This window comes from Alosa pseudoharengus, unplaced genomic scaffold (genome assembly GCF_046254945.1).
Source record: "Alosa pseudoharengus isolate Yale_2024_CS ecotype anadromous, Long Island Sound unplaced genomic scaffold, YU_APseudo_1.1 YU_APseudo_1.1_scf_8, whole genome shotgun sequence".
Lineage (NCBI taxonomy): Eukaryota > Metazoa > Chordata > Actinopteri > Clupeiformes > Clupeidae > Alosa > Alosa pseudoharengus.
This window is the reverse complement of record NW_027468870.1, coordinates 1,313,214-1,340,489: the sequence shown is the minus strand read 5'-3', so window position 1 is coordinate 1,340,489 and position 27,276 is coordinate 1,313,214. Positions and strand designations below refer to the sequence as shown.

General features: G+C 41.1%; 1 protein-coding gene and 1 long non-coding RNA gene across 2 annotated transcripts; both read right to left on the bottom strand.

Moving 5' to 3' along the window:
• Nucleotides 1-483: 483 nt before the first annotated feature.
• Nucleotides 484-27,276, bottom strand: LOC143111749 (carbonyl reductase [NADPH] 1-like). The gene is made up of 4 exons (XM_076274006.1): nt 26,915-27,276; nt 2,181-2,361; nt 1,843-1,966; nt 484-1,184 (listed from the first exon to the last, which is right to left on the bottom strand). The coding sequence occupies exons 1-4, from the start codon at nt 27,201-27,203 to the stop codon at nt 945-947; spliced, it is 834 nt and encodes a 277-aa protein (XP_076130121.1). The 5' UTR covers nt 27,204-27,276; the 3' UTR covers nt 484-944.
• LOC143111751 (uncharacterized) lies at nt 15,656-17,828 on the bottom strand. The gene is made up of 2 exons (XR_012984608.1): nt 16,870-17,828; nt 15,656-16,449 (listed from the first exon to the last, which is right to left on the bottom strand). It is a non-coding gene; the product is annotated as an uncharacterized LOC143111751 (long non-coding RNA).

Below are 27,276 nucleotides of genomic sequence, written 5' to 3'. Positions count from 1 at the left end.
CTGTTATGGTCAAATAAATGGAACCTGCACCATTTGTTATGAATGATTTGTATACTGCGGTAATTTCTTGCTTTTCAACCGTGTTAAGAAAAAATCCATAGCGTCTCCGTGTGAGTTTGTTCATAATTTATTATCTTCATAAGATGACGGTGAAGCAAGGAGGTATGACGTAGACCTGAAGACATTACAAATGACCTCTCCCATTTATTTCAACGTTCTGCTACCGTGCTATTTTACAAGGACAGAAATGAGTCAAATGACTGCCACAAGAAAACACTGTAATTGTTTAGTACAAACCATGCTTGATCATTTATTTAATGGTACTGTCATTTATGAAAGATTTTGATCATGAAGCTTTACTATGTATCAGATATTAAGACCAAAACGCATGTCGTTTGACATACCATCGGTTATAAGATTGCCATGTTTGTTTTTGCACGATAGAGATGTAACATTTTCACACTAGAAACACACGAGTCTAAATGACAAAATAAACAATTTATTAATTTTACTTGCAGGGCAACATCCTTTCATTCAAACAAATAATCAATGTATGAACCCAGTTCATTTTGGAATGTGTTTGTATATGTGTATAATCATTTTGTAAAAACAAAACAAACAACTGGAGCTAGTGCATTTCTCTGATTCTAGACATTGCTTAAGCAGCAAACAGCAAAAAGCTTATTGACTTTTATGATTTCTGCAAACATACACATTTTTATGTCCTTCAAAACTTTTAATGCAAAGTACAAAATGTGTACGTACGTACGTGAACATACAGTAATTACCAGTATTTTAACTGAAATGGAAATTATGTGTTATATTCTTCACGTTATGCATGTTCCCATAATCACAGTAAAAAATATTTCATATAGCAGAGTAGGTCATTAGTCAGTTTTGCGAGTTGTTGGTCAGTATTTGTGCTGCATGGCCTCCCTGTGCCTTCACCACTCCTGCACCGTTTTGTCCCACACCAGCTGTCCGTGGGGTGCGGTGGCTCCTGGGGGAAGCATGGCCAGGTAGACGGGCGTCTCGGCCCCTTCCTCGGGGCTCTTGGGGGCCTTGGAGCCGGCCATGTCTGTGCGCACCCAGCCAGGACAGCAGGCGTTCAGCAGGATCCCATCAGCCGCCCGCGTCTGGGCCAGAACACGCGCCTGGATACGGGACAGCACCGTTACGCCAACCTGCAGAGGACAACGCAGTAGCGGTTAGATAGACCAACAGAACCGTTACGCCAACCTGCAGAGGACAACAGAACCGTTACGCCAACCTGCAGAGGACAACGCAGTAGCGGTTAGATAGACCAACAGAACCGTTACGCCAACCTGCAGAGGACAACGCAGTAGCGGTTAGATAGACCAACAGAACCGCTACGCCAACCTGCAGAGGACAACGCAGTAGCGGTTAGATAGACCAACAGAACCGTTACGCCAACCTGCAGAGGACAACGCAGTAGCGGTTAGATAGACCAACAGAACCGTTACATCAACCTGCAGAGGACAACACAGTAGCGGTTAGATAGACCAACAGAACCGTTACGCCAACCTTAGTGGTCCCATAGGCGTTATTCAGTGTTACCTTAGTGGTCCCATAGGCGGTGTATAGCGTTACCTTAGTGGTCCCATAGGCGTTATTCAGTGTTACCTTAGTGGTCCCATAGGCGGTGTATAGCGTTACCTTAGTGGTCCCATAGGCGTTATTCAGTGTTACCTTAGTGGTTCTATAGGCGTTATTCAGCGTTACCTTAGTGGCCCCATAGGCGGTGTTTGGCGTTACCTTAGTGGTCCCATAGGCGTTATTCAGCGTTACCTTAGTGGTCCCATAGGCGGTGTTTGCCGTTACCTTAGTGGTCCCATAGGCGGTGTTTGGCCATCCTTTGGCCTCATGGTTTCCATTCTGAGCTGCCACCACAAACTCTCCCATAAGTCCACACAGCTCCTCCTCTGAGATATCTGCACTGCGGAACCTGAAATGTGGTCACTACGGTTACAAACAAATATAGGAATGTGGTCACTACGGTTACAAACAAATATAGGAATGTGGTTTTCCCATTTTACAATAAACACAGGACAGCAAAAGAGTTCAACATGTATCATATTAACAAACACCATTAACAGTAACATTTCCATCCATCAATCTCACAGCCTATTGGCTCCTGTAAAAATGGTTTCCCAGCGTACTTTGCCTGTAACTCTGGGCTGCACTTGTCCAGAGCGCGCTTGCTGACGAAGCTGGAGACGTTGACCACTCGTGCGTTGGGCCGGAGCAGCGGCAGCAGGGCCTTGCTCGCCCACAGGGTGCCCCAGAAGTTGGTGCGCATGGTGACCTCCGCCTGCTCTCCGAACGGCTCCGTGGCATCCACTTCACAGGGGTGCAAGAAAAAAAGGATGTTTCTATTGGTTGATATTCAGTCTTAATGTCAGTAAGGAGCAGTAACGGAGCAGTGAAACATACTGGATTCAGTGGTGGAACCAGCATCTCAAATTCTAACCATATCATTTACATTTATTCATGCAGAGGTATTATACAAACGACTTACAAATGTCAATTATATTACAAGGGCCATTCTCCCTTCAGCAACGAGTTAAATTACGTAAGTTAAGTAATCTTAACCTTAAGTAAAGTTAAGTGCCTTTTTCAAAGGCACAACAGTAGAAGCCGTGAATTGAACTCAAAACTTTTCAGGCTAGTGCATGCTAGCCCAGCTCCTTACCCACAACGCTACCACTGCATGCTAGCCCAGCTCCGTAACCACAACGCTACCACTGCATGCTAGCCCAGCTTCTTAACCACTACACTACCACTGCATGCTAGCCCAGCTTCTTAACCACTACGCTACCTCTGCATGCTAGCCCAGCTTCTTAACCACTACACTACCACTGCATACTAGCCCAGCTCGTTAACCACAACGCTACCACTGCATACTAGCCCAGCTCGTTAACCACAACGCTACCACTGCATGCTAGCCCAGCTTCTTAACCACTACACACTTCTGAACACACTTCTGCTGCTCTTACATAACTTGCACCACTATGCCACTTGCATACTTAGGTCAAACAGAACTACCTCAGCCATTTATTGGCCTGACTTTTGCACTATTATATTGACTGTCTACTGTATGCACAATTGCACAATTTCAACCAAATTTTGCTGCTCTAATTTCTTCATTGTATGTGCCTTATTTTTGACTTTTTATATTGTTTACTTGAATGTTATGTTTGTCTGTGGACCTAATTGGTAAAATATGTCTTGTCTCCACCGTGAGATAGTAGGAAACTAGGGCTGGGACAACGATGACGTCGACGCAAAATATGAGCGTCGGTTCGTCAAGCTAAATATTTTAAATTTTACACCAAATCAAAACCGGCCACCACACATTGATGTTCTATGTTGTAGGCCTACTATTTAAATTAAAGATAAGATAAAATAATTTAATTGAAGATAAAATAATTTCATTGAGCTGCACTTTTTACTCACACAGCCTTTCCTCGCCCCGCCTGCTCTCTCTCGTAACGAGCCCGCTGCTCCTCCTCTGCATGTGCATTTAACAAAATCACGATTGTTGAAGGATTGTTGTTGAATAGAAGCACTGCATAGAACACAGTGGGCTAAATTGCTATTAAATCCGCTTAGCATCGTGACCATGCTGCGCAAATTTGTAGCATTAAAACTGCTGAATTAAAGTTAAAGTAAACTCTGCTAAAGAATTGCATCCACACATCAGCAGCCTTTTAACTGTGTTAATGTTAATTGCAAGGATTCCCACACGAACGTCTTAATATGACAGGCACTCAATTAGACATACACTACTGAACTTTATTGAATGCTACCTCTGACTAAGGGTCCGTCCCATTTCTCACCCCTTAAAACTTCTACTTGGTTTTGATTGCCCTCAACATTAAAGCCCCCTCGACAAGGGAAGTGGGGGTGAAGATCTTTCCCTATGAATTGGGACACCACTATATGCAAATTAGCGTAGCGAACGTGCTCACCTACGTCACGCGCAGCGCCGACATGTCTACTGGTAGTAGCATGCTACTATTTTCATTCAGGAACATGCCCGATCCAGCGGTCATTGTTGTGTGGGCTGTGCTGGTTTATCTACGTCTGGTTAATCAACAAAGATATTCCTGTTCATGTGAACGCCAGAACACAGATCCTAAATATTGACGAAACTACCCAGATCAGATATATAACGTTATTTGATGAGCAGACTCTCTCAAAGCTCTCAGCAGATATCATGAACATTGTCAGATAGCTTCGTGAGATATTTTCTAACATTAGTGTTTAAAACTTAACAGCCCATCAGATGTGCATCAAACATATTCCAACATATTTCGAAATTTTAATATGCTTATTTGCGAAAATATATGAAAAATTTGGCCGGCATGCTGAGCTCGCACGGTATCCTGGGTAATTTCATCTCCCACTTTGTTTTAAGCCTGCATCGGTCCTGGCTATATTTTGAGGGTTGGTTTTAAGGGAAAAATAGCACTTCCCCTTGCTCCCTAAAGTAAAGGGACACCCTAGCCCTACACGTGCACGCGCAAAAACGAGGGTTAGGGCAAAAATCTAGGGGTAGGGGAGGTATTGGGACGGGCCCTAAGAATGCATTACTTTGCACTTGTATAGTCTTTTATTTTGGAATCTTAAGAGCAATAAACATATATTGCAATGTTAAAGAATTCATGTTTTTTTCAATCAGATGTGTAAATAAACATGTATAAGTTGCTATTAGTGAATTAATGGGGAGATAATCGATAATCGAATCGAAATCGAATCGGACTGTAAAAAATGAATCGTTAGATTAATCGATGCATCGAAAAAATAATCGCTAGATTAATCGTCTAAAAAATAATCGTTTATCCCAGCCCTATAGGAAACGCAATTTCGATCTCTTTGTATGTCTTGACATGTGAAGAAATTGACAATAAAGCAGACTTTGACTTTGACTACACTACCACTGCATACTAGCCCAGCTCGTTAACCACAACGCTACCACTGCATGCTAGCCCAGCTTCTTAACCACTACGCTACCACTGCATGCTAGCCCAGCTCCTTATAACCACAACGCTACTACTGCCCTGTATGTCCTACAGTCTTAATATTAAGGAATTGGGATTTTAAGGAAGTAGGAATTTGGTCGTTCTAAATGATAAGTTGATCTCTCTAACTGATCCCCCTCCCTGGCATGGTTCTCAGTGGCCCATCCTCCAGGCCCATACTACAGTTGATGGGCGTTGCCGCTCACACCTCAGTTTGCTTCTTGGCCCCAGGTGTCTGAAGTGATGCCAGAGCAGGAACTTCTGTTTGTTACCATGATGAGATTGCCATTTGGGAAGTCATGTTTAACCATAGCATTTACCAATCTCATGTTCTTCTCACACATAGTTGTCATTTCTTACAGGGGAAACAACATACCGATTCATACTAATATGGTTGTGGTTACGCTAATATAACTATCCCAGATAGCAAAATCAGATTGGCAGATAGCGGAATGCTGGTGGTACGCCGCCGGTGGCGTGCCATTTGTGGTCCGCCGTTGAACCACCATAGACATGAATATTAAGAAAAGGTAATAAAATTATATATTATATGATATTTGGGGCAGCCATGGCCTACTGGTTAGCGCTTCTGACTTGTAACTGGAGGGTTGCCGGTTTAAATCCCGACCAGTAGGCATGGCTGAAGTGCTCTTGAGCAAGGCGCCTAACCCCTCCCCGAGCGCCGCTGTTGTTGCAGGCAGCTCACTGCACCAGGATTAGTGTGTGCTTCACCTCACTGTGTGCTGAGTGTGTTTCACTAATTCACGGATTGGGGTAAATGCAGAGACCAAATTTCTGTCACGGGATCAAAAGAGTATATATACTTATAGAGAAATAGAAAAAAAGATTTTAGATCAATAGTGGCAAAATATTGGGCAATTTGTCTGCAACCCGCCAGCGGACCGCCAGAGAACCGATGAGCAAAATGCCAGCAGACCGCCAGCTATGCCCCCAATGGACCGCCAGCTATGCCCCCAATGGACCGCCAGCTATGCCCCCAATGGACCCACAGCTATGCCCCCAATGGACCGCCAGCTATGCCCCCAATGGACCCACAGCTATGCCCCCAATGGACCGCCAGCTATGCCCCCAATGGACCAACAGCTATGCCCCCAATGGACCGCCAGCTATGCCCCCAATGGACCGACAGCTATGCCCCCAATGGACCAACAGCTATGCCCCCAATGGACCGCCAGCTATGCCCCCAATGGACCGCCAGCTATGCCCCCAATGGACCGCCAGCTATGCCCCCAATGGACCGACAGCTATGCCCCCAATGGACCGACAGTGGTCCACCAGCCTCTTGCTATCTGTGTATAATGAGTCACATTCATGGGCATACAGCCTAAATCATTATAGTTTTAATATCCATGATTTTAGTGAGGCACCGTCAGTTTTCAAAAATGCTGCTCTTGAAACAAATAGATAGATAGATAGATAGATACTTTATTGATCCCCAAGGGGAAATTCATGAAAACTTGAACAGTGTACATTTGGATAAAGGTCCTGAAACTTCCCCCGAGGCCTAGCCTAGAGGAAGCATGGAAAGGTCCTGGCCCTGATGGCAGTGGAGGTTGCACACTAAACAGTTGTGCTGTCTTTGCTCTGAAAATGATAACAAGCTGACCTTTGAGTTTGAAGTGAACGCATAAGTAAGCCTATCAGTCCAAGTGTTTTAGATCATGTTCTTACAGCTTTAATCTGACAATACTGTTCTTACAGCTTTAATTTTAATCTGACAATACTGTTCTTACAGCTTTAATCTGACAATACTGTTCTTACAGCTTTAATCTGACAATACTTTTACGGAAAGTTTCATCCAATCTGTCCTGACATTTCCCTCGGGCAGGTGGTGGGCGGGTCAAATAACCTAGATTCAACCTGGCCAGACCATTTGCCAACATGAAGGACAAACAGATGTTAACATTGGCAAAATAACTGAATATGAAGGACAAACAGTTATCATAACATTGGGAAATAATTGATTGTGTTTATTTTATCCTAACCCTGTGGGACTTAAACCATCCTTACACCAGGGAGAGTTTGGGAGAGTCTTGAACATTTGGGAGTCTTGAAAAATTGTAGTAGCCTATTTGGGAGAGTCTTGAAAGATTGTAGTAGCCTATTTGGCTACAATAAAGATGTTCTTATTCGTAACTCTACATTTCGTGGTGCTGTTAAGCTCTTAAAATAAGGACGATCTTGCTTTTTATGAAAGAAGCATGAAACTTTGATGGTTTGTTTTTGATGACCTAAGCTTTAATTTCAGATCTGGACGCATTCTCAGTTTGACCTCTGAGGTCAGATAGAGGTCACTGACCTCTGTAATATGTTGTGACGCTACAGGTGAATGGGGTAAAAAAAAATAAAAAATAGATATCACCATGCAACTTTCTCAGTTGATTACTCATGTCAAACTAAGAAAGAAATGTATTGAAGTTTTTTATATTTTAATGTTTAAATATGCAAATTAGGCCTTCTCATTAAAAATGCGCTAATTTGCATACATTTTAAAAAACAAAATCAGATTGTCTGATAAAGCCAGGCTCAATTTTTTTTTTTTCATTTTGTTGTCATATACGATGGGAAAAGAATTAGAGGGCTTTATGGACATCTACTTCTATTATCCTGTAGTTCACCTGGACCTCTGTGCTATAAAATTTCTAGGCTCGAAATTAGAAATGGGTGTATCTTAGGATCTAAATGTGATAGAGATATAAACTAAATATGTTTTTCCATGTTTCTGGGCATGAGGAACTCATCTATAGCATTGATAGCACTCTAAGAGGTCAACATCATTAAGTGCAGTGAAGATCACTGGCAAAATATCTACTTCTGTTATTCTGCATATACAGTTAAGAACAAAATTATTCATACCCCTGGCAAATATTGATGCAATGTTGATTTTCTCTTAACCAATATGTGTGTTCTGACTAAAAATACACTGTCACATGCCAAAAGGTTGTAAGACAATATGGTAGAAACATGGAATTAAAAAAAAAATCGATTTGATCTTTTTTGACATTTTTATGAATAATGGCAAGTCCAAAATTATTCATACCCTTTTTAAATAATCAATGGAAACATCTTTATTTGCATTCACAACTCTCAAAATGGTTCTTAATATAGATTATTTGCCATCACTCTGGCCTTGTGCTCACTTTTTTGACGGATTGTGGTCTGGACTCTGGCTCTGCCACTCTAAAATGTTGATATTGTTCTCAGTTAACCATTTCTTGCCTTGTTTGGCTGTATGTTTTGGTTCATTGTGTGGTTTAATGGTCCAATAATGCCCATTGGGGCAGGTCTCTCGGCAGACTGCCTGATCTTTTCCATCAAAAATCTCAATGTACTGTAGCCCCTTGTTTTAGCGTTACCGTTTACTTTGAGAAGTTCACCAGGTTCCATTGTCTGAAAAACACCCAAAACTAATACATTTCTATAGCTATTCTCCACATTGTGGATGGTGTTTTGGTGGTTGAAATTTTCACTCCATCTCAAAATGGATCACTTGGTCATCTTGGATGCTGATCATGGACCACACCAGAGTTTCCGCTAGAAAAAAAATGATGCCGGTCAAAGTGACCGGCAGAGGTTTATTTTTCCGGACATTTCGATGATATGCCGGTCAAATATCGTATTATCGCTTCTTAATTAGTCAAATTGAGGAAAACTGGAGACAGGCTATGTAGCTTAAAGAATGACATAATCAGGCTGTATAGAATGCAACATGTTCATTAGCCTAACTTAAACATGCCTAACAAGATCTAGCCAGTATCTATGTTTTCATGGACAGCAAGAGTCCGCTCCGTTCGTTGTTTTAAAAAGGCGTTGTCTCTGCTACCCACGTTATCTCCAGTGGTGACTGTTTAATTTGCACAGATGCGCACACAAGAATGAGTGCTCACACCACTACCCCCTAAGCTATGCCTCTTTATTTGATAACAATAAATTAAGAAATGTTGCTTATTCTGAGAAATGTTTAGTTTCTTTTTCTTTCGGCCCGCGGTTCAATGATACAGTTTAATTGTGCCTGAAATTATCAGCGGACCAGCAATCTCCTCGTCGAGGAGGCCCTAACTCTGCAGATTATAGACAGAGAAAGCATATAGGCCTACTGTATGCTTTGGGTAAAGAACACAGTTGCATGTCCAGTGTAGCTACACGGAGAATGACATGTCTTGGAGCGGCCGCACCCCCGCAACTCCACTTCCAACGTCACTGATTCCGACAGATAGGCCTACGCCCGACACTTCTGCTTTTTAGATGGGGGTGGTGGAGTTGACTGGACAGGCTTCAGACGTTACCAATTTATCATCATCCATCGCGTCTGGCCTCTGAAAAAACTTTAAAGGCTAGTCTGCCTGGGCCTGGCCATGTTTGAACCGCCTCACTCATTTGTTCGTTGTTTAACATGGACATTTTAAGCGTGCGCTTCATATTTGAAATGCAGCATAGGCTATGCGTGTTGTTTAATAGCATACTTTTCAAATGGTAGAGCCTGTTCATTAAAAAACATAGCCAGAGGATGTATAATATAGGCTTACATATTAAGGCTTATTCTCAAATTCAGATTGCGTTAGGGGACGTGATTATTAGCCAATTTCAATCGGACAATTTGACCGGAGAGATTTAATTTTGTCGGACATTTAGTTTTTTTTCTGGCCAATGTCCGGTAATTACCGGACAACGGAAACCCTGGACCACACTTCTCCAAACATGCACAACTCAGCTAAACCTTTACAGTATAAGGGCACACCTGAACAAAGAATTTAGCTTTCGTTGGAATTCTTTTTGACCCAGGGACATGGCCTAAGATTGGCATAAAAAAGAAGCATTAAATTCCAATGACACCATGTCCATTTCAATTGTGGGGGTTAGAAAAGTATTCTTTTGGGATGTTTTTCAACCAGGGGGACCTGGTGACCTTCTCAAAGTAAACGGTAACACTAAAGCAAGAGGCTACACTGAGATTCTGGAGGAAAAGATCAGGCAGTGTGCCAAGAGACCTGCCCCAATAGGCATCATTGGACCATTAAACCATACAATGATCCAAAACATACAGCCAAACAAGGCAATAAATGGTTAACAGAGAACAATGTCAACATTTTAGAGTGGCCCAGCCAGAGTCCAGACCTAAATCAGTCAAAAAAGTTAGCCAAAGTGATGGCAAATAATCGTTCCTTCCTCAAAACCCAGATTGGTGCTAAAAAGGTGCAGTCTACAATCATTGTGGAGACATGGAGAGGCTTGGTAGGTATTATAAGAACCATTTTGAGAGCTTTGATGGTAAATAAAGATGTTTCCATTGATTATTTAAAAAGGGTATGAATAATGTTGGACATGGCATTTTTCATAAAAATGTTAAAAAAGATAAAAACTTTTTTTATATAAAAAAAATCTTGATTCTATGTTTCTACCACATTGTCTTACAACCTTTTGGCATATGGCAGTGTAATTTTCAGTCAGAACAAACATATTGGTCAAGAGAAAATCAACATTACATCAATATTTGCCAGGGGTATGAATAATTTTGTTGTTAACTGTATAGGCTATAGCAGTGGTCCCCAAACTACGGCCCGCCAACTCATTTTGGGTGGCCCCCCAAAACATGTCCGTGGTAGCATCTGGCCCACACGGGAGTACGACATCGTCAAACTATAGCCTCCGTAATTTCCCCATTCATTCTCTATGGCGAGTCTTAACAGTACACATGTAATACCCTTTTTGTCCACTGGTGGTTGTTTTGGCGCTGTTTCGCGTTTGCCATTGAAAACGGAATGAAATGTAGGCCTACCTGCAAACAATGTAAGAGGCCTATGCTGACTGCATCAGTGCTCAAAGTATTCTAAACGTTTATCAATTATTTGCTAATAACTAACTAACCTCTATTCAAGTCATATTTCTGGGACATATTTCTGGGATAATTATTTCTATTTTTTATTCACACGTTCAAATGTTCATACAGAGTTCAAAGTTCTCATCAGGTGAGTGAAAGTTAGAATGGTGGTCATTTCAGATGTGTTTGCCAGCACTTCATAAAACTCTCATAGTTTGATAACTTTAAATTATTTGTAGGATATTGCTTGTTCACAACTTGAGCTATGTATGCAAAGAAACAGAGTCTTTTTATTAGTATTATTTCATTTGAGCTACATTTTACACTGATATGGCATGGTGGCAACATAAACATAGCTAGCAATGGTATTAAATTGCAGTAGCCTATGATTAAATGTAATGGAATATTCAACTAAGGTAGACTGCTGTTGTTCACAGCACTAAGCTATTTGGGGGCCAAGCAGCGAAGCTGCGAGGCAACCCATAGTGATTCTATGTGTTCTTATTATTATTATAACAAAACACTCATTCGCCATTGAACCATACAGTAAAAAGTTGGGAAATTTGGCACATTGATTCTGTATAGTCATATGTTTAATTTATCAAAGTTTCAAGTCTGCACCTGGAGTGCTCTAGCGCCACCAACGTTTCAAATGTTGAATTGCATCTATGCATTTACCGTACATCACATTTTGAACATTAAAGGTCTCATCTCATCGTTTTTTCATTCATTTTGCAGTGGTCTGTAGTATTGATGAATGCTCTGTGAGGCGGTTTTGGTGAAAAAAATGCTGTCCTGCGTCTGTTTCATGCTGTTCTAGTTTGGTGGGGAAGGTGGGCGGGGAGGAACGCCTTCGACGATTTCGCCTCTAGTCATGAATATTAATGACATGCTAATCAATTCACCTCTGATTGGCTAACAATACTGTGACGCTTCCTCCAGTGCGTCCTCATCCGATTCTGCCTGTGCTAGGCTCCATGTTCAACTTTACAGTGCTAAAACCTGGCTAAAACTCGAGTCAAAACTGTTGCACAAAATGTCTTCGGAGATACAACTTCATGTGTTTGATCCTAGTATCCGAGTAGGAAGAAGAACCGCTTCCTGATCGTTTGTCGGTGAACGTTGGTTTAATAGAATGGTAACAATTGCCTGTCAGCTTAAAATTTCTCCTAAAAGAGGTAAACGTTTGTGACAATCGTCATCTTGCTTTCAAGTAATAAACAGTTGGAAACGTTTTAAAATAAAGACCTATTTCTTTACACAGTCAAAAGTCTTTGCAATCTTCCTAGTAGATATTTTACTTCACAACACAGGTAAGCACCCTAAATGCAGTTCAGCCACTGACCTAGCCTGCTAATGCTATCGGAATAGATAATTATGGTTTGAATTCCATGATACTATCATTGAAAGACCACTTGGTCATAGCCCAATATATATATAGATCTAAATGCAAACACACCTACCTAGCTATATTTTGCTGGAATTGTACCAGAATGCCTACAGAAGCAGAGAATGTGTGCTGCAAGACTTCTCCGGTAATGAGAACTATGGCTTTGATAGCCTGACATTGGCAGAGGTTAGCCTACTCAAGTTGTTTTCTGTCACGTATGACAGAAAAAGTAGCCTCCTATAGGAATCTTATAGTATTTTGGGACTAAATATTACAGTAATCTTATAGGAATACTATAGTATTTGGACATACTATAGGTACTATAAGACTACTATAGAAAAACTATAGCAGTTACAGGATATTATAGGGTTATTAGTAGTACTTCTACAGTATGTCCCAATTATTCCTATAATAATTATTCCTATAAGATTACTATAATATTTTGTCCCAAATACTATAAGATTCCTATACTACTTCTTCGTAAGTGGATTGCTCATGTGGTTAGAAAAATGGGCAACACCAGTACCCCTGTTGTCTGTATGACCCTGTACCCAGGATTAGAACCAGTCAGCCTTAGCATAATGTACTCCCTTCAAAATGCACTAAACATTCGACTATGACGACTATGGCCCTCTGTGAGACAGAAGATATGAAAGGTAAGATAAACCTTTAGCTTAAAGGAACACGCCACCCAAAATCAGTAGTGATATATGTTCTTACCGTAACTTTCACGAGTTGAGTCGTACCTCTCCCGCCTCGGTAGGTGCACTCCAACGCTCTGTCGCGCGGCGCGAATGTGTTAGCATGTTGCTATGCTAGCGGGCTCTGCCGTGGCCGTAGAGAGAGGCACATAGCAGTATTCAAACACCTCCACGTTTTACCTACTTAAATACAGTTGCACGAGTAGTTGATGAAAAATGTTAGGGCACACAACATGAAACGTGACGATTTTCCAAGCGAATAAACATGAGAACTACAATGTGTGGCGCAATAGCACTTGGGAGTACTTCGACCTAGCGTGGTAATATTATTAACACCTAATTGTAGATCCTATCCACCACAGAGTTTAGAATCCATGCTGGATCGACCCTCAGCCTCTCCCTCCCCTCTGAGCGAGAGAGGCACACACACTAGAGATGCGCTGATGGGCTATTATTTCAACCATAACTGCATAGCAAAACGTATCATCCATCAGCCATCCATCAGCACCAAAGTTTGTTGACCAATTTTCAAAACGGCACCTGCCCACCATCCGCTGGTTGTTTTAATGTAGGCTATATGATGCAGCGCTGCTGACGTGAGGCTAGAAAGCCCTTGCCTGTTCTAGAAAGACTGATCTAATGCAGCAAATATATTAAAAGGCTAAAGTCGTACATTGGCTAGGCCTATCCCCAGAATATCAGCAGCAAACGCAGTCTCTGTCGGCGCAAAACAGTCTCCAAATAAAACGCACATCGGCCTGTTGCCTATTCTGCCAGCTTGTGACAATATATCGTCCAAAATGCTTGATTGCATTGCATTCTCCACATTTTTAGCTAAATTTTCATGTACCACATCAGCATTTTTGTTCAGTGAATCTTTTGTAAATTGCTTTACAATTACCGTCGGGCCTCTGGGCCTATGCCTGGCTTGCCAGAGCTTCGGTCACGTCCTTTTACAATTTTATCATTGTAATAAAAAACGCAATTTGCCACATAATTTCAGCATGCTCCTGGCCTACTAATTAATGCCTATTGTACTTTATTTTTTGCAAAAAGAAAGAAATCCTTGATAAAATAACAAGTCATTCACATTATAGGCTACTTTACACACTGTTATGTCAGGTTGACTGACAAGCCTGTTCTGAAGACTCCCATTCATTTTGACTGCACGAGCGCGTCTTTTTCAGACAGACATCGCAATTCATTTTATAGCAGGCCATCGGACAAATATGACGCCTCGATATTAAAGAAACTCCGACTCCATTCATTCTGAAAGTCCACCGCACAACAATGCAACGTGCATGTTCACATTTTAGTAACAACCGCCAAACTTGCTTGCTTGCCTTACACATCTAAGTTTTCCGACTATTTTTTTTACCTTCTTTTTCCGCTGTGGATGTTAGTGAGTTTGTAGAAGTTTTAGCTCTTCCGTTCTGAACATCTCGCACTGCCATCGCCCGATGTCATTTCTTAGTCATATCACTCTCTGTCTCTCTTTTAAATGCCTGGTAGGCTACAATTATGTGTTTTATATATAGGCTAATATCTAAACAAAATAACCCAGGCAGTCTCATCTAGGATATAACACAGGTTGAAGTTGGTTCTATTTAGGGAGGTGAACATAGATGACTCAGAAATGACATCGGAAGACAAGGAGTGAATATGGCAAGAGGCAAGCCGAAGTCTGCTGACAAGGGCCCGACGGTAATTGTAAAGCAATTTACAAAAGATTCACTGAACAAAAATGCTGATGTGGTACATGAAAATGTAGCTAAAAATGTGGAGAATGCAATGCAATCAAGCATTTTGGACGATATATTGTCACAAGCTGGCAGAATAGGCAACAGGCCGATGTGCGTTTTATTTGGAGACTGTTTTGCGCGACAGAGACTGAGTTTGCTGCTGATATTCTGGGGATAGGCCTAGCCAATGTACGACTTTTGCCTTTTAATATATTTGCTGCATTAGATCAGTCTTTCTAGAACAGGCAAGGGCTTTCTAGCCTCACGTCAGCAGCGCTGCATCATATAGCCTACATTAAAACAACCAGCGGATGGTGGGCAGGTGCCGTTTTGAAAATTGGTCAACAAACTTTGGTGCTGATGGATGGCTGATGGATGATACGTTTTGCTATGCAGTTATGGTTGAAATAATAGCCCATCAGCGCATCTCTAGTGTGTGTGCCTCTCTCGCTCAGAGGGGAGGGAGAGGCTGAGGGTCGATCCAGCATGGATTCTAAACTCTGTGGTGGATAGGATCTACAATTAGGTGTTAATAATATTACCACGCTAGGTCGAAGTACTCCCAAGTGCTATTGCGCCACACATTGTAGTTCTCATGTTTATTCGCTTGGAAAATCGTCACGTTTCATGTTGTGTGCCCTAACATTTTTCATCAACTACTCGTGCAACTGTATTTAAGTAGGTAAAACGTGGAGGTGTTTGAATACTGCTATGTGCCTCTCTCTATGGCCACGGCAGAGCCCGCTAGCATAGCAACATGCTAACACATTCGCGCCGCGCGACAGAGCGTTGGAGTGCACCTACCGAGGCGGGAGAGGTACGACTCAACTCGTGAAAGTTACGGTAAGAACATATATCACTACTGATTTTGGGTGGCGTGTTCCTTTAAAAGGGACAAAAACTGATGAAACTCCTAAAACAAATATACAAAACAGGTCAATTTTTAATAAATAACTTTATTATATTTACATACAGCAGTGGTACTCAAAGTGTGGTCCGCAAACTCTCTCAAGTGTTCCACAAATAGACGTGGTAAAATATAATAGATGAGTTGTTTGCAATATTGAACCAACTTGTATGTAAATCCAAACAGTTCTGCAACTGATGTAACCTATGCCAGTTTAAATCATATGAATCCTCTTACACCATAAGCAAGGTGCAAAGACAATAAGCAAGATGGTTCAGTGAGAAGGCCTATTGTGTAATACACTGCTGAAGTAGGTCTACTGTTTTTTTTTTTGCTACGTGGTCCGTGAAACACTGACAAATAGTAATATTGCAGTCTATTAAAATAATGCAAACACAAAACAAGAACATCCAAACTATGCACAGAATTAACAATGTCCTCTTTTTGCCAGACGATGCAGACATCTGGCCTACAGATCCTTTGTAAGATGGTGCTGGGATTATTTAGTGAAAAAGGTCTAAGTTGTTGTTTCGGCTTGTGTTGTCCTGGGTATCCGAAGGGACAACACACAAAACACATTCGTTGGCTGTGATGATTCTATTACATTGCTCTTTGATTGCGCTGGGCCATAGGTGGAGCCATCAGGTGTTATTGTGGAGATGTCGCTTTCATCCTCCTCCTCATCTTGATCAACCCGAGGTCTTCTAGCTGGCCTTGGATGAACAGGCTTGATGGCAGTAGAGGTAGCAGGCCCCCATGCCCATGGTGTATCCAAAGTGCTTGTATCAATACTCATACTTTTCATGAAGTATTCTGTTTGGGTACCTAAAGTAAATAAATGTGTATTACTGTCAAGTTACAAGATACTAACAGTACACAGGACATTCACTATCTCACACAAAACTGTACTGGCACAATGGAAACAAAAATATTTTAGTGACTGTGGTAAGGTGTATGATGTACTAAGTAGCACACCCACAAGAAGACATTCGGTAATATCAATTCTATCTGTTATGCAATTCATGGGTTTCATAAGGTCCCTTTACACAGGTGTATTAATCAAGCACCATGCAGTCTGCATTGATAATCGAGGTGCTTGATTTTATACACCTGTGGAAAGTGACCTGAAGAAACCCATGAATTGACTTTCCCAAACATTGACGAGCACATAAGAACCTGTATTAGCCTACTAGAAAAAGACTTCTAGAAACTAACTAGCACAACAATAAAAGTTAGATCACAAACCTTTGCTTCTAACGTGATGACCTAATGTAGGCTAGAAAGCTGTTGTAGCCTGACATGAGGATGTGTTCTGGAAGACATACAAAACACTAAGTAAACAGCAAGTAATCAAACAAAACATCATTGTAGGCCTACAAAGGTCAATGTAATAATGGCAAGAAGACATAAATTAAACTGAAGTGTAAAAAACCTGAGCTCTAGTGATAGCAACTTTGCCTAATAGTGCACGGGTATTGTGTTTTTTCCCTGTTTAGACAAGAACAATACCCGTACTTAGTTGAGCATAAGATATTGTTGCTAATATTATTATTTGTGGTTTAACGCTTAGGTTAGAACATTATAGGTTCAACAAGCTAAATCTCTGGGTAGTGTGGTCAGTTTCTTATGAGTGTAGCTACACCAGGCACGTAACTGAAGCATTCCATTCGCGTTATGTACTGCAACAATTATAGCTTAATAGGCGTAATCAATGGAAGTAGCTACACCTGGCGTGTTAGTGGCCTGCTACGTTCGGGAAAATAGACCATTCCTCTAATGGATTTTGCCAGAGCCCTTCCTATTAGACATTCTCTGATTTTACACGTCGCGAACAGAACACTTCAGTTACGTGCCTGGTGTAGCTTCCTGTAATATAGGCTAGCCTAAGCCTAGCTTGTACCCTTTTCATGCATGCTAACGTGAAGAAAATGAACATGCTATTTTGTAACAGACGTTAGGTGGAAAAGTTTGTTTGTACTTACAGCCTGTGAGCTGGTGGTCGATCGTCATGACGGTACAAAACCAGGTTTTCAGAAAATTGATGCAAAACCACTTTCTAACCGTAGGCAGTGAGTGTGGTCGAAATGATTGGAACACAGAACTAATGTTGCACTACTTCGGTGGTGGTGTTCCAACGATAAATCCAAACCATTTCTTCCTCAACTCTTGTTTCTAAGGCAAGACATGCAACATTGATGTGTTATTGCCACAAATAACAGGCACGATTTTTTCCGCCATGTTAGCAACTTGCTGTTAGCTCCTAATAGCTGCAGAGAGACAATCCCCTAGCCGCAAAATCTTCCAGTCTTCCTGTAGGCGGTCACAAGCCAAGGTGGGCGAGGCCATGAATAATCAGTTTCCCTTCGGCGTCATTGGGAAGGGCTTGTTTTTCCGTGTATTTTCTTTCATTGGCTAATGCGGGCAATGGGGGTAGAAGATCATTTTCACGTGCAGCATGCATATGCAACTTGGAGTGAGCTATAGTTATGTAGCGTCGGTGGATGTACATGTCTAACGTTGAATGAGTGTCTCCCAGAATGCAGTGCGAGTGAATGCTAGAATGTGTAATGTCGATTATAATAGTTGTAGTTACGTTTACCATGTTGTGTATTTGTTAGCGTGTTAGTCTCTTTAGTTGTACCTCATGTGTTTATCCTCGTGTTGATGTGTGTGGTAAACCCTTATTGTGTGTAGCATGTGCGGCTGAGACTACCCCTGTGTTGCCCTATGTAGATGTCTGTGTCCGTCTGAGTCTTCCTGTTCCAATAAATGGCCGTCCTGGCCAAAGGTGAATCTTGTCTGAGGGTGAGATCGCTACAGTATTTCGAAAGTAACAAGTATTAAACGGTTTCTCAGTGAATGAGACCTTTAAGGTATATTTGGAATCCTTGGATGAGACCAAACACGACGCACCCCATGACGTCAATTTCCGCCATGTTGGATCTTCCGCCATATTGTATTTAATCAAAAACAGTTAAAAGTCATCAAAGTTTGTCCGATTTTCACGAAACTTGACGCAGATGATCTTCAGACCATGACTCACAAATGCATTGCTTTTTGGAGCCATATTCAAAACCCATCGCCCGTCGTGACCAATCAAGTTTGGCGGCAAAGCCGCCAAACAGGAAGTGAAGTGATCTCAGCAAGGCTTTCACGTATCAACACCAAACTCAGTACAGGGTCTCAGTACCCAATTAGGAGGAGGCTCAATAAATTTGATGACTTTTGACCTATAGGTGGCGCTATAATTAGCAAAATTACGTTTTAGCCTGTAACGGGTCATGTGTTTGGAATTAAAGCATATTAGTGATATCTGTTAATACCTTGAGAGGTCCTTAGGCCGACACAAGCCAACATGTGACGCCAACATAATTGATTCGACAGCCATATTGGATTTCACCAAAAACATTTAAAAGGCATCAAAGGTCACAAAGTTTCTCCGATTTTCATGAAACTTGACGCAGATGATCGTCAGACCATGACTCATAAACGCATTGCTTTTTGGAGACATATTCAAAACCGGTTGCCTGTGATGACAGGAAGTGAAGTGATCTCAGCAAGGCTTTCGCGTATCAACACCAAACTCAGTACAGGGTCTCAGGACCCAATTAGGGGGAGGCTCAATCAATTTGATGACTTGACCTATAGGTGGCGCTATAATCACAAGAAGTGGGCTCATATTTCAGCAATGCTTTCACATATTGAAACCAAACTTAGTATATGGACTTGGGACCTCATCCTGAGGACAGACAATAATTTTAGCAACCTTTGACCAGTAGGGTTGCTATAATTTGCAAAACTTTCTCGTATCAACACCAAACTTGGTATGTGGACTCGTGACTACAACCTGAGGATGCACAATAAATTTGGTGACTTTTGACCACTAGGGGTGCTATAATTATCAACACTTTCTCGTATAGACACCAAACTTGGTATGTGGACTTGTGACCACATCCTGAGGATGCACAATCAATTTTGCGACCTTTGACCACTAGGGGTGCTATAATTTGCGACACTTTCTCGTATCGACACCAAACTTGGTACAAGGACTCAGGACCACATCCTAAAGACGCTCAATATATTTAGTGACATTTGACCACTAGAGGCACTATAATTATCAACACTTTCTCGTATCAACACCAAACTTGGTATGTGGACTTGTGACTACAACCTGAGGACGCACAATACATTTGGTGATGTTTGAGGCATGCGTATGTGTGGGGGGCTATTGGGGTGTGGGAGAGGAGGTTTATCTGTGTATATGTGTGTGTGTGGGATGGGGGGTTAATTGTGTGTGTGTATAATGTAACAACATTGGGTTGCCATGACAACTCCTGCTCAACTGCTTGGCCCCCACATTGCTGCTTGCAGCTATATTTATGGTTGATATACTCCGAGTCTCCCAGCCAATCAGAGATTCGAAAACAAAGGAGAGACCAACATGTCACAATGCAAAAACGCCAGTTTCCCTATTTACATGCAACTGCGAAACTGGCGTTTTCCAAATCGTTTTTTGTGGTTTTCGTGTAAATGAGAGGCCAAACCAAGTTGAAAGTCTGCGTTTTCCGTTTTTCTGCGGTGAAGTTATAACCAGACTTCTAGCAATGCAAAGCAGAAGAATCAGCTGCAATGTATTAAAAGACTGCTTTTCAATCCATAGCCACGTAATGTTTATTCTGGCTATGACAAAGTATATTAAATAAAATATATTTGAATTGGGCTTTTAAAATATGTTTAACTATATGATTAGCCTACAGGAGGAAAAAAGCAAATAGGCATAAAGGATACTTTTGTATCCCTTTAAAGGTCCATCAAAAATATAAAAATGTAGGCCTACAAAAAAGTAACTTGTTAGGCCTACTTGAGTAATTTATTAACAAAGTACTTTTTTACTTTTACTTGAATACTGTAATGTGTATTCTGTACAAGTTCAAGAACCATTCTTATGCATTTTCTGAGCCGTTCACCTTTATTTTGGGCACAAAATAATTTTGGCTGGTAAAAAAAACACTGTGGCAGGTGGATTTCAAAATTCACCTGCCACAGTGGCTGGTGGCAGGGGCGTAGCACCAAATTCTGGGCCCTATGCACAAGTGGTGGCCATGGGCCCCCCCCCAACCAACCACCGGCTGTAAGAATGAAGCATGAGGTTCACAACTAACTACTATCTAATCACACATTGAATTAATCTAACAACTCTTATATGTACTGTAAGGGATAATGTATAGAACGCCAGTCATTATGGGGAAATAAGTCCCGACAGGGCGAACCGGACCCCGACGCGCCAGCGGAGGGGTCTTGTTTCGCCCTGAAGGGACTTATTTTCCCATAATGACCGGCGTTCTATACATTATCCCGCTTATTATACGGCTACTTGCCAAAACGAAAAAATAAACTCCATGATATGTCTCTTTACACTTATTTGTTACCGTTTCGTCGTGGCTTTTGCTGAGAAACAAATAGTTCGCAACACACACTGAACTTGAATCAAACATTCTTTAGAACACAGCTGATCAACCGTCTGCTTTCACTTTTGAATGAAGTTCCAAGCGCAAACTCCGTTGCCATTGACAGCGGTCATTCTTGTTTTCAGAGGTCCTTTCCCAAGAAATAATGACCGCTAGAACTTTCGGAAATCCCATACGTTAGACCGGCACATCCGGGAACTTGACTCGTGACAAACGTTCCCGCCCCTTTCGGGGGGAAAACAAACAACCCCTCTCATTAACTCCAACGCAAATTAGGGTCAATAAACGTAATTCGTACAGAAATCGCAGGAGTAAATATAATAACAAAAAATACCACAAATCAATATGACCACTCAATACATAACCACTTTGCCGGTCGTTGACCGTGAAAGATACCTACAAAAGCTTAATTCAATTAATATAAAAAACATGTCCCTTCAGTCTCCCGAGTACGAAGTGGTGCAACAACCCCACTCAGGCTACGAGTAAATGTCCGGGTATGACTCTCATCGAGTCTCCAGGTAAGTAACTAAATTTTTTTCCTGTATTTTTGCTTTCATATTTGAATTTTAATGTAGTGTAGTTGACTCACAGGCTCAGATGTAAAGTATGTTAGTTAGATCATTCCGAGATATGATCATTACTGTCATAGCCGTTAAGTGTTAGCCTAGATTTCTGTTTTCTTTGGTCTGATTCATTTTTGGTGTAACGTTAGTTGTTTGTCTTTTGAAGACTAATGAACGATATTATAATTTCATAAATATTTAATAACTAGGCTAATATTTATTTGCCAGCAAAGCTGTAGCCTAACCCACCTGCAACTTTTCGGCATGTCTACCGGTTCACTTTGGCTTGTTCTGAGGGAATGTTTTCCCCTCAAAAGGGGCATGGCGCAAACAACCTGCTCTGTGTGACGCGGGTCCGGTTGTAAGTATTCAAGTAAATGGAGCATTCTACTTGCATTGTGAAGAGCCGTTAATAACAGAAAATAATCTTATTACCCAAGACTTCACTGAATTTCAAAAGCTAGAACATGAAATGAATGAAAACACTTTTGGCTGAGAGAACAGCTATCTATAGCTAACTGAGTGTGATGCGTTTCACAAGTTAGCTTTGCTACTAATTTGACAGCCTTTCCTCATGAACCTATATAACATTGAGCCTACTAAGTTAAGCTATTAGCTCATAATAATTTTCGAATTAGTAGGCTATTGAAATGTTGTGGTAGGCTATAAATCAGGCATCATGTTATTTCTAATTTTGTGTTAATGCTGTTTTAGCACTGATAATCGCGGATTGCGGTAGTATTGAAGTGTTTTCAGGAGTTCATTTCATTTGTAGACTATTGCTTTCACATTGGACTCACCTTTCTTGGGAAAGACGGCTGTTAACACTTGTTTTCCCTCATTTCTTTTTTTCTCCCTTTCTTGCCTCTCTTTTCTTTTCTGGGAACCGGATTTAGCTTTCTTAGACTTAGACATCTTCACACTGTGACCGTCTGCATTGCCGCTTCGGCAGAATGAACGTTACTTCAAAAATGCGCCTAGCAGGGGAAGGCGGACTGAACCATTTCGTGCAAGGGAGAGGGTGCCTGCCCTCAAACAATGTTGGCTTGGACACAATTTAATACATCAATCAACTGATGCATTTACCCGAAATATTTGCATCTATATTAGTTAATAATATTTATTAAGATCTTTAAATTAAGGAAATTATTTATTATTAAGGAAAATATAATTCAACTCCTTAGGGGCCCTCCCCCCACTTGGGGCCCGGGTAATTTATTCCCACTTGTCCCCCCACTATGACGCCCTTGGCTGGTGGCCAAAAAAGTTCAGGCCCTGGGTATACATGTTCCCTATAGTTAGTGAGTATAGTCCTCACACAACAATATAGTTCTCAGAATGTCTCAGTGTAGATCTCAGATAAGTCTCAGTATGGTTAAATGGTATGTGCACAGATATGGTTACATGTTTGTAAGAATGTATGTTAGTATGTTGCTAGCAACATTGTCAGAGATGTATGGTTGACAGGTGTGCACACAGACAGGCACACACGTAATGTCATACATGGTCATCACCACTGGTCTGGTCTGGAACCTAAAAGACAAAAGCAAAACAAGTTTAACAGTTATGCCAAAACAATACAAGGAATGTCTGCAATTGTCCTAACAGTAGCCTATTCATGGCTTTCATAAGGTCCCTTTCCACAGGAGTATAATCAAGCACCAAATGCATTCATAATCTAGGTGCTTGATTGTATACACCTGTGGAAAGGGACCTGATGAAACCCATCAATAGACGAACTATGATAGCATACCGTGATAGTGTTTACTTAGGCTACGTAAGAATCAGGAGCATAGAATGAAAACGTAGCCATGGCCTATTTGATACACAAACAAGCGGTGAACAACGTTACAAATTTGGTAAAAATAAAAACAGGAGCATATGTGTTAGCTTTAACTAAAATGTGAACGGTGGAAGCTATAACGTTATGACCATCAACAATGAGTCACGTTATTCATGCCCTTCATGACACCCATGCAATCAAGCACCAGTCTGCATTCATAATCTATTCTAGGTGCTTGATTCTATACACCCGTGTAAAGTGACCTGATGTCGAATATAATCAGTATCTGTAGGCCTACTTACTTCTCTGGTTTATGTTGACGTTCTAGTTAAAACGCTGCTGGTTAGTAGGCCTAATGCAGGGATTAAAGTGAAAAAAAATCGTTTGACTGAACTTTTTTCAGGCCATAAGTCATACGTTGTTCATATCTACCTATAGAGATAGCACCCCTTTTGCGGTCGCGACCTATTGGTTTTTAATGTACAAAAAGATGCAAACAGCAAAGTAAAGGGAGTATTCGCCTTATTCACACAGCGGCCATTGTTTAAACCAAAACGAGGCTACAGGGTACACTTACTATATAATTAATGCCACCTACAGGTGAATGCATAGAACATAACAATCCTATGGTTTGTGTACCCTGTAGCCTCGTTTTAGCCGCCAATGGCCGCCATGTGAATAAGGCGAATTGAGAGTGTAATTGATTGAGATTGAGTTTTCCTGATGAACAAAAATATATTTTAGTACCATCCCTGACCATTGCTGATTAGCCATTGCTGTTCTTTTCTACTGCAGCAATATTGTAGAAAGGCTTTAACACACTCTTATTTAATTACTTCAGGCCAAAAGTGTTTAAAGGGGAGATTTTTTTCTTGTTAATATGCAATTCAACACCAAGTAAAATCTATAAAATCAAGTTTGCAAGACTTGCCATTTCCTCATCAAAGTAACAAATCAGAACATTCTAGATATTGTTCATATTTCCATTTGTTGCCTCATCCGCATTTAATGAAAACATGGTAATTTTGAGTTTTACAGACAACTCAGTTTTCCAATGAGCAGCAATACTGTGTGTGCTCATGCAGGAGGTCTGCGCATTTGTAACGACAATCTGGAGACGGCGCTTTTGTCTTCAGCAACAGATTGTATAAGGTTGACAAGAGGTTGCGATATGGTTAAGGACAGGTCGTGTTGCGCTATGAAAGAACATGCATAGCCTACTTTCTAAACGTAAAAACGGTCAGCCATAGATAAACGTAGCCTACATCTGTCGTGGTGGCTAGTTGCACCAGGTAGGGAAGATGTCCTGAAGTGCACGAACGTTAACCTTATGGCGGTCTTCTGATTGGTGGCGTGCTAAAACGTTTTCCTATTGCATCCATAAACAATTTTCTTGCAGCGAACCGCGCAAAAGCAAACTCCTGGCACTTTAATTTCTTTACACCATGGCTTGTTAGTTCTCCCCCGTTTTCATCAGCTGCCCATCTGCATTTATTTTTTAACTTTTGACACCTGCCTTCCTTTAGCAACAACGCATCCATGACAGCTAGTGGCCTTGCCAAATAGACGCACACAAATCATGACGCTAATATGCGAGGTTCTGGTAGGCCCACTGGTTATGGTTTTGTGCTATAAATTAATAATATTTTATAGCAAAGTTTTAAGTTGACTATTTTAATTGTATGGTTATTTTTTGTCAACATACACTCACAACCTATTGTCGTTAAAAGTGAGGCCTAAGCAAAATAGGCTACAAGGCTGTCTGTGCGTCACAAACACGACTGACCCCCTTACTCGACACGCTCAGTCAAAACCTTCCGTCGCAAATTGTGAAAAACATTGTTGTATGTCATAACAGACGGGATAATAAATTGCATAGGCTACGGTTTATATTGCGTCGCTTTACACATAATGTTAGTTGCATTGATTAAAAACTGTAACAATAATAGTAGCCTACATCGGGTGGCATAGCAGGCTATCTGTTCAAGTCATAGGTGACACCCAAAATGAATGACCTCCCCTGACAAGAGTTCGCGATAGTAAGTGTCTACATTGATGCACGGAAAGAACAAAGCCTCCGAATTCGCACATAGAGCTCACAATATCATATCCAAAAAAGTTAAACGGATTGGCCAACCTCATCAGCTGTCTCGATTGTGTCACTATAATCCAACTTTTAGACCGTTATAGTCCTCCATACGTGTTCTTTTTTTTAAGCAAACGCCCGAGACAAGTGTGTAGCTACAACATACAAAGCGAAACTCATGGCTGACGTAGGCTGTATAGGACGTATCTTCTTGAGCGGTCACGGATTGAGACACAGAAAGTTCTCAAGAACACTATTAGGTCTTTAAACATTTACCTAATATTTGTAGTTGCCTTAAAAAAGGAAAAGCAAAGGTGACAGTCCCCCCCCCCTCCTATTTTTTTTCTCATCGGATCTGCATCGATCTCAAATATGACATTTCTAAAATCAAATTGACGGAAATCCGTCCTATGACGGAGAACTTTAATCCTTGCTAATGAACAAATGTAACGTTAACGTTAGTGCATTAGGCCTACGTTTGATTGTCGTTATCTATCGAAACCTACAGCTAACCGGTCACTAACGTTGACGACATATTAACGTTGATTAACAGTGGGTTTCCTTACATAATCAACATAGCAAGGTGCTAACGTCCACTAGCCTATTTCACTAATGTTAAAACGTTAACGTTACCTAACGTTATAACGTAAGTGTAGTTTAATATGTTTCATACATTCATACATAACACTAACGTTACATAATGTTTGACGACATAAATGACTCAAATACCAAAACACTTACCTTGTCTGTAATTAGAGAAACGTGCCTCTGAATGAGAAGTTTCACGAGCAAATAAAGTGACCACGGCACAGCAGCTGAAGACGTTCAGCAGATTCACAGCTCCAGGTAGCTCTACTGTTGATTGATTTCAGGTGGAGGTCATGGCATAATGCTAAAAGTTGCCGCCACGGCGGTCAATGTTAACTCTATGATAATTTTCTAAATATCTCAAAAAGTATAAAGTTCACAAATGTAAAAAGACATTGTACAATTGTCCGTTACAATACCTTTGTAAGAGTGTTTGAATGACGTCAAACGGTTCAGTGGTTTTAGAGCCTTTGAACGTTAAATTTGGTCTGAAGAAGAATAATAATTATATGGTTATGGTTATGGATTTAGCAGACGCCTTTGTCCAAAGCGACACATAAATACAAAACAAAATAATAATATTTAAAATTGAACAGCGATAACAGACCATTGCATTTACATGCAATGCAATAAGCTTCGTGGCCGTTAAGACTGAATATTTTCCTGAAAAGGTTTGCACTTGCAGCCTATAACAAAATACCACGTTACGCAATGAACAGACTTCCGCCAAGAGTCACACAGGTCTGCCAAAAAGTGATATCGAAACGTGCAGTTAGATATTTTAATTAAAGTCAAAAACCTTTGAATGCAATCCCAGCATTGTTGATCAAGACATCCAAACCGCCGTAATTCTTCTCTAGGAATTTCCGGAGTTCTTCGGCACTGGTTTGGTCGCAGATATCAAGACGGTGAAAGAGCACGTTATTGAATCCCTCGGACTTCAGTTTTTGCAAAGCCTCCTGTCCGAGTTTCTCGTTACGCGCAGTGAGTATGATATCTCCAGCATAGCCAGCTTTGCACAACCCCTGCACAATTGCAAGTCCAATACCCTTGTTCGCACCTGTTACAACTGCAACTTTTTTCGACATGTTGTACTTAAGCTTCAAACGAGGGAGAAGCAATGAAAACGCCTGCTGGTGGAGCACAGTCGCGGTCGCAGAA

What these genes read in the sequence shown, in the direction of transcription:
- LOC143111749 (XM_076274006.1), bottom strand. Translation starts at nt 27,203, where the DNA reads ATGTCGAAAAAAGTTGCAGTTGTAACAGGTGCGAACAAGGGTATTGGA. An exon ending in TGCTGGGATTGCATTCAAAG is followed by an intron (nt 2,362 to 26,914) that starts GTTTTTGACTTT and finishes ACCCCTGTGAAG; the next exon opens with TGGATGCCACGGAGCCGTTC. An exon ending in CCGCCTATGGGACCACTAAG is followed by an intron (nt 1,185 to 1,842) that starts GTAACGGCAAAC and finishes TGTCCTCTGCAG; the next exon opens with GTTGGCGTAACGGTGCTGTC.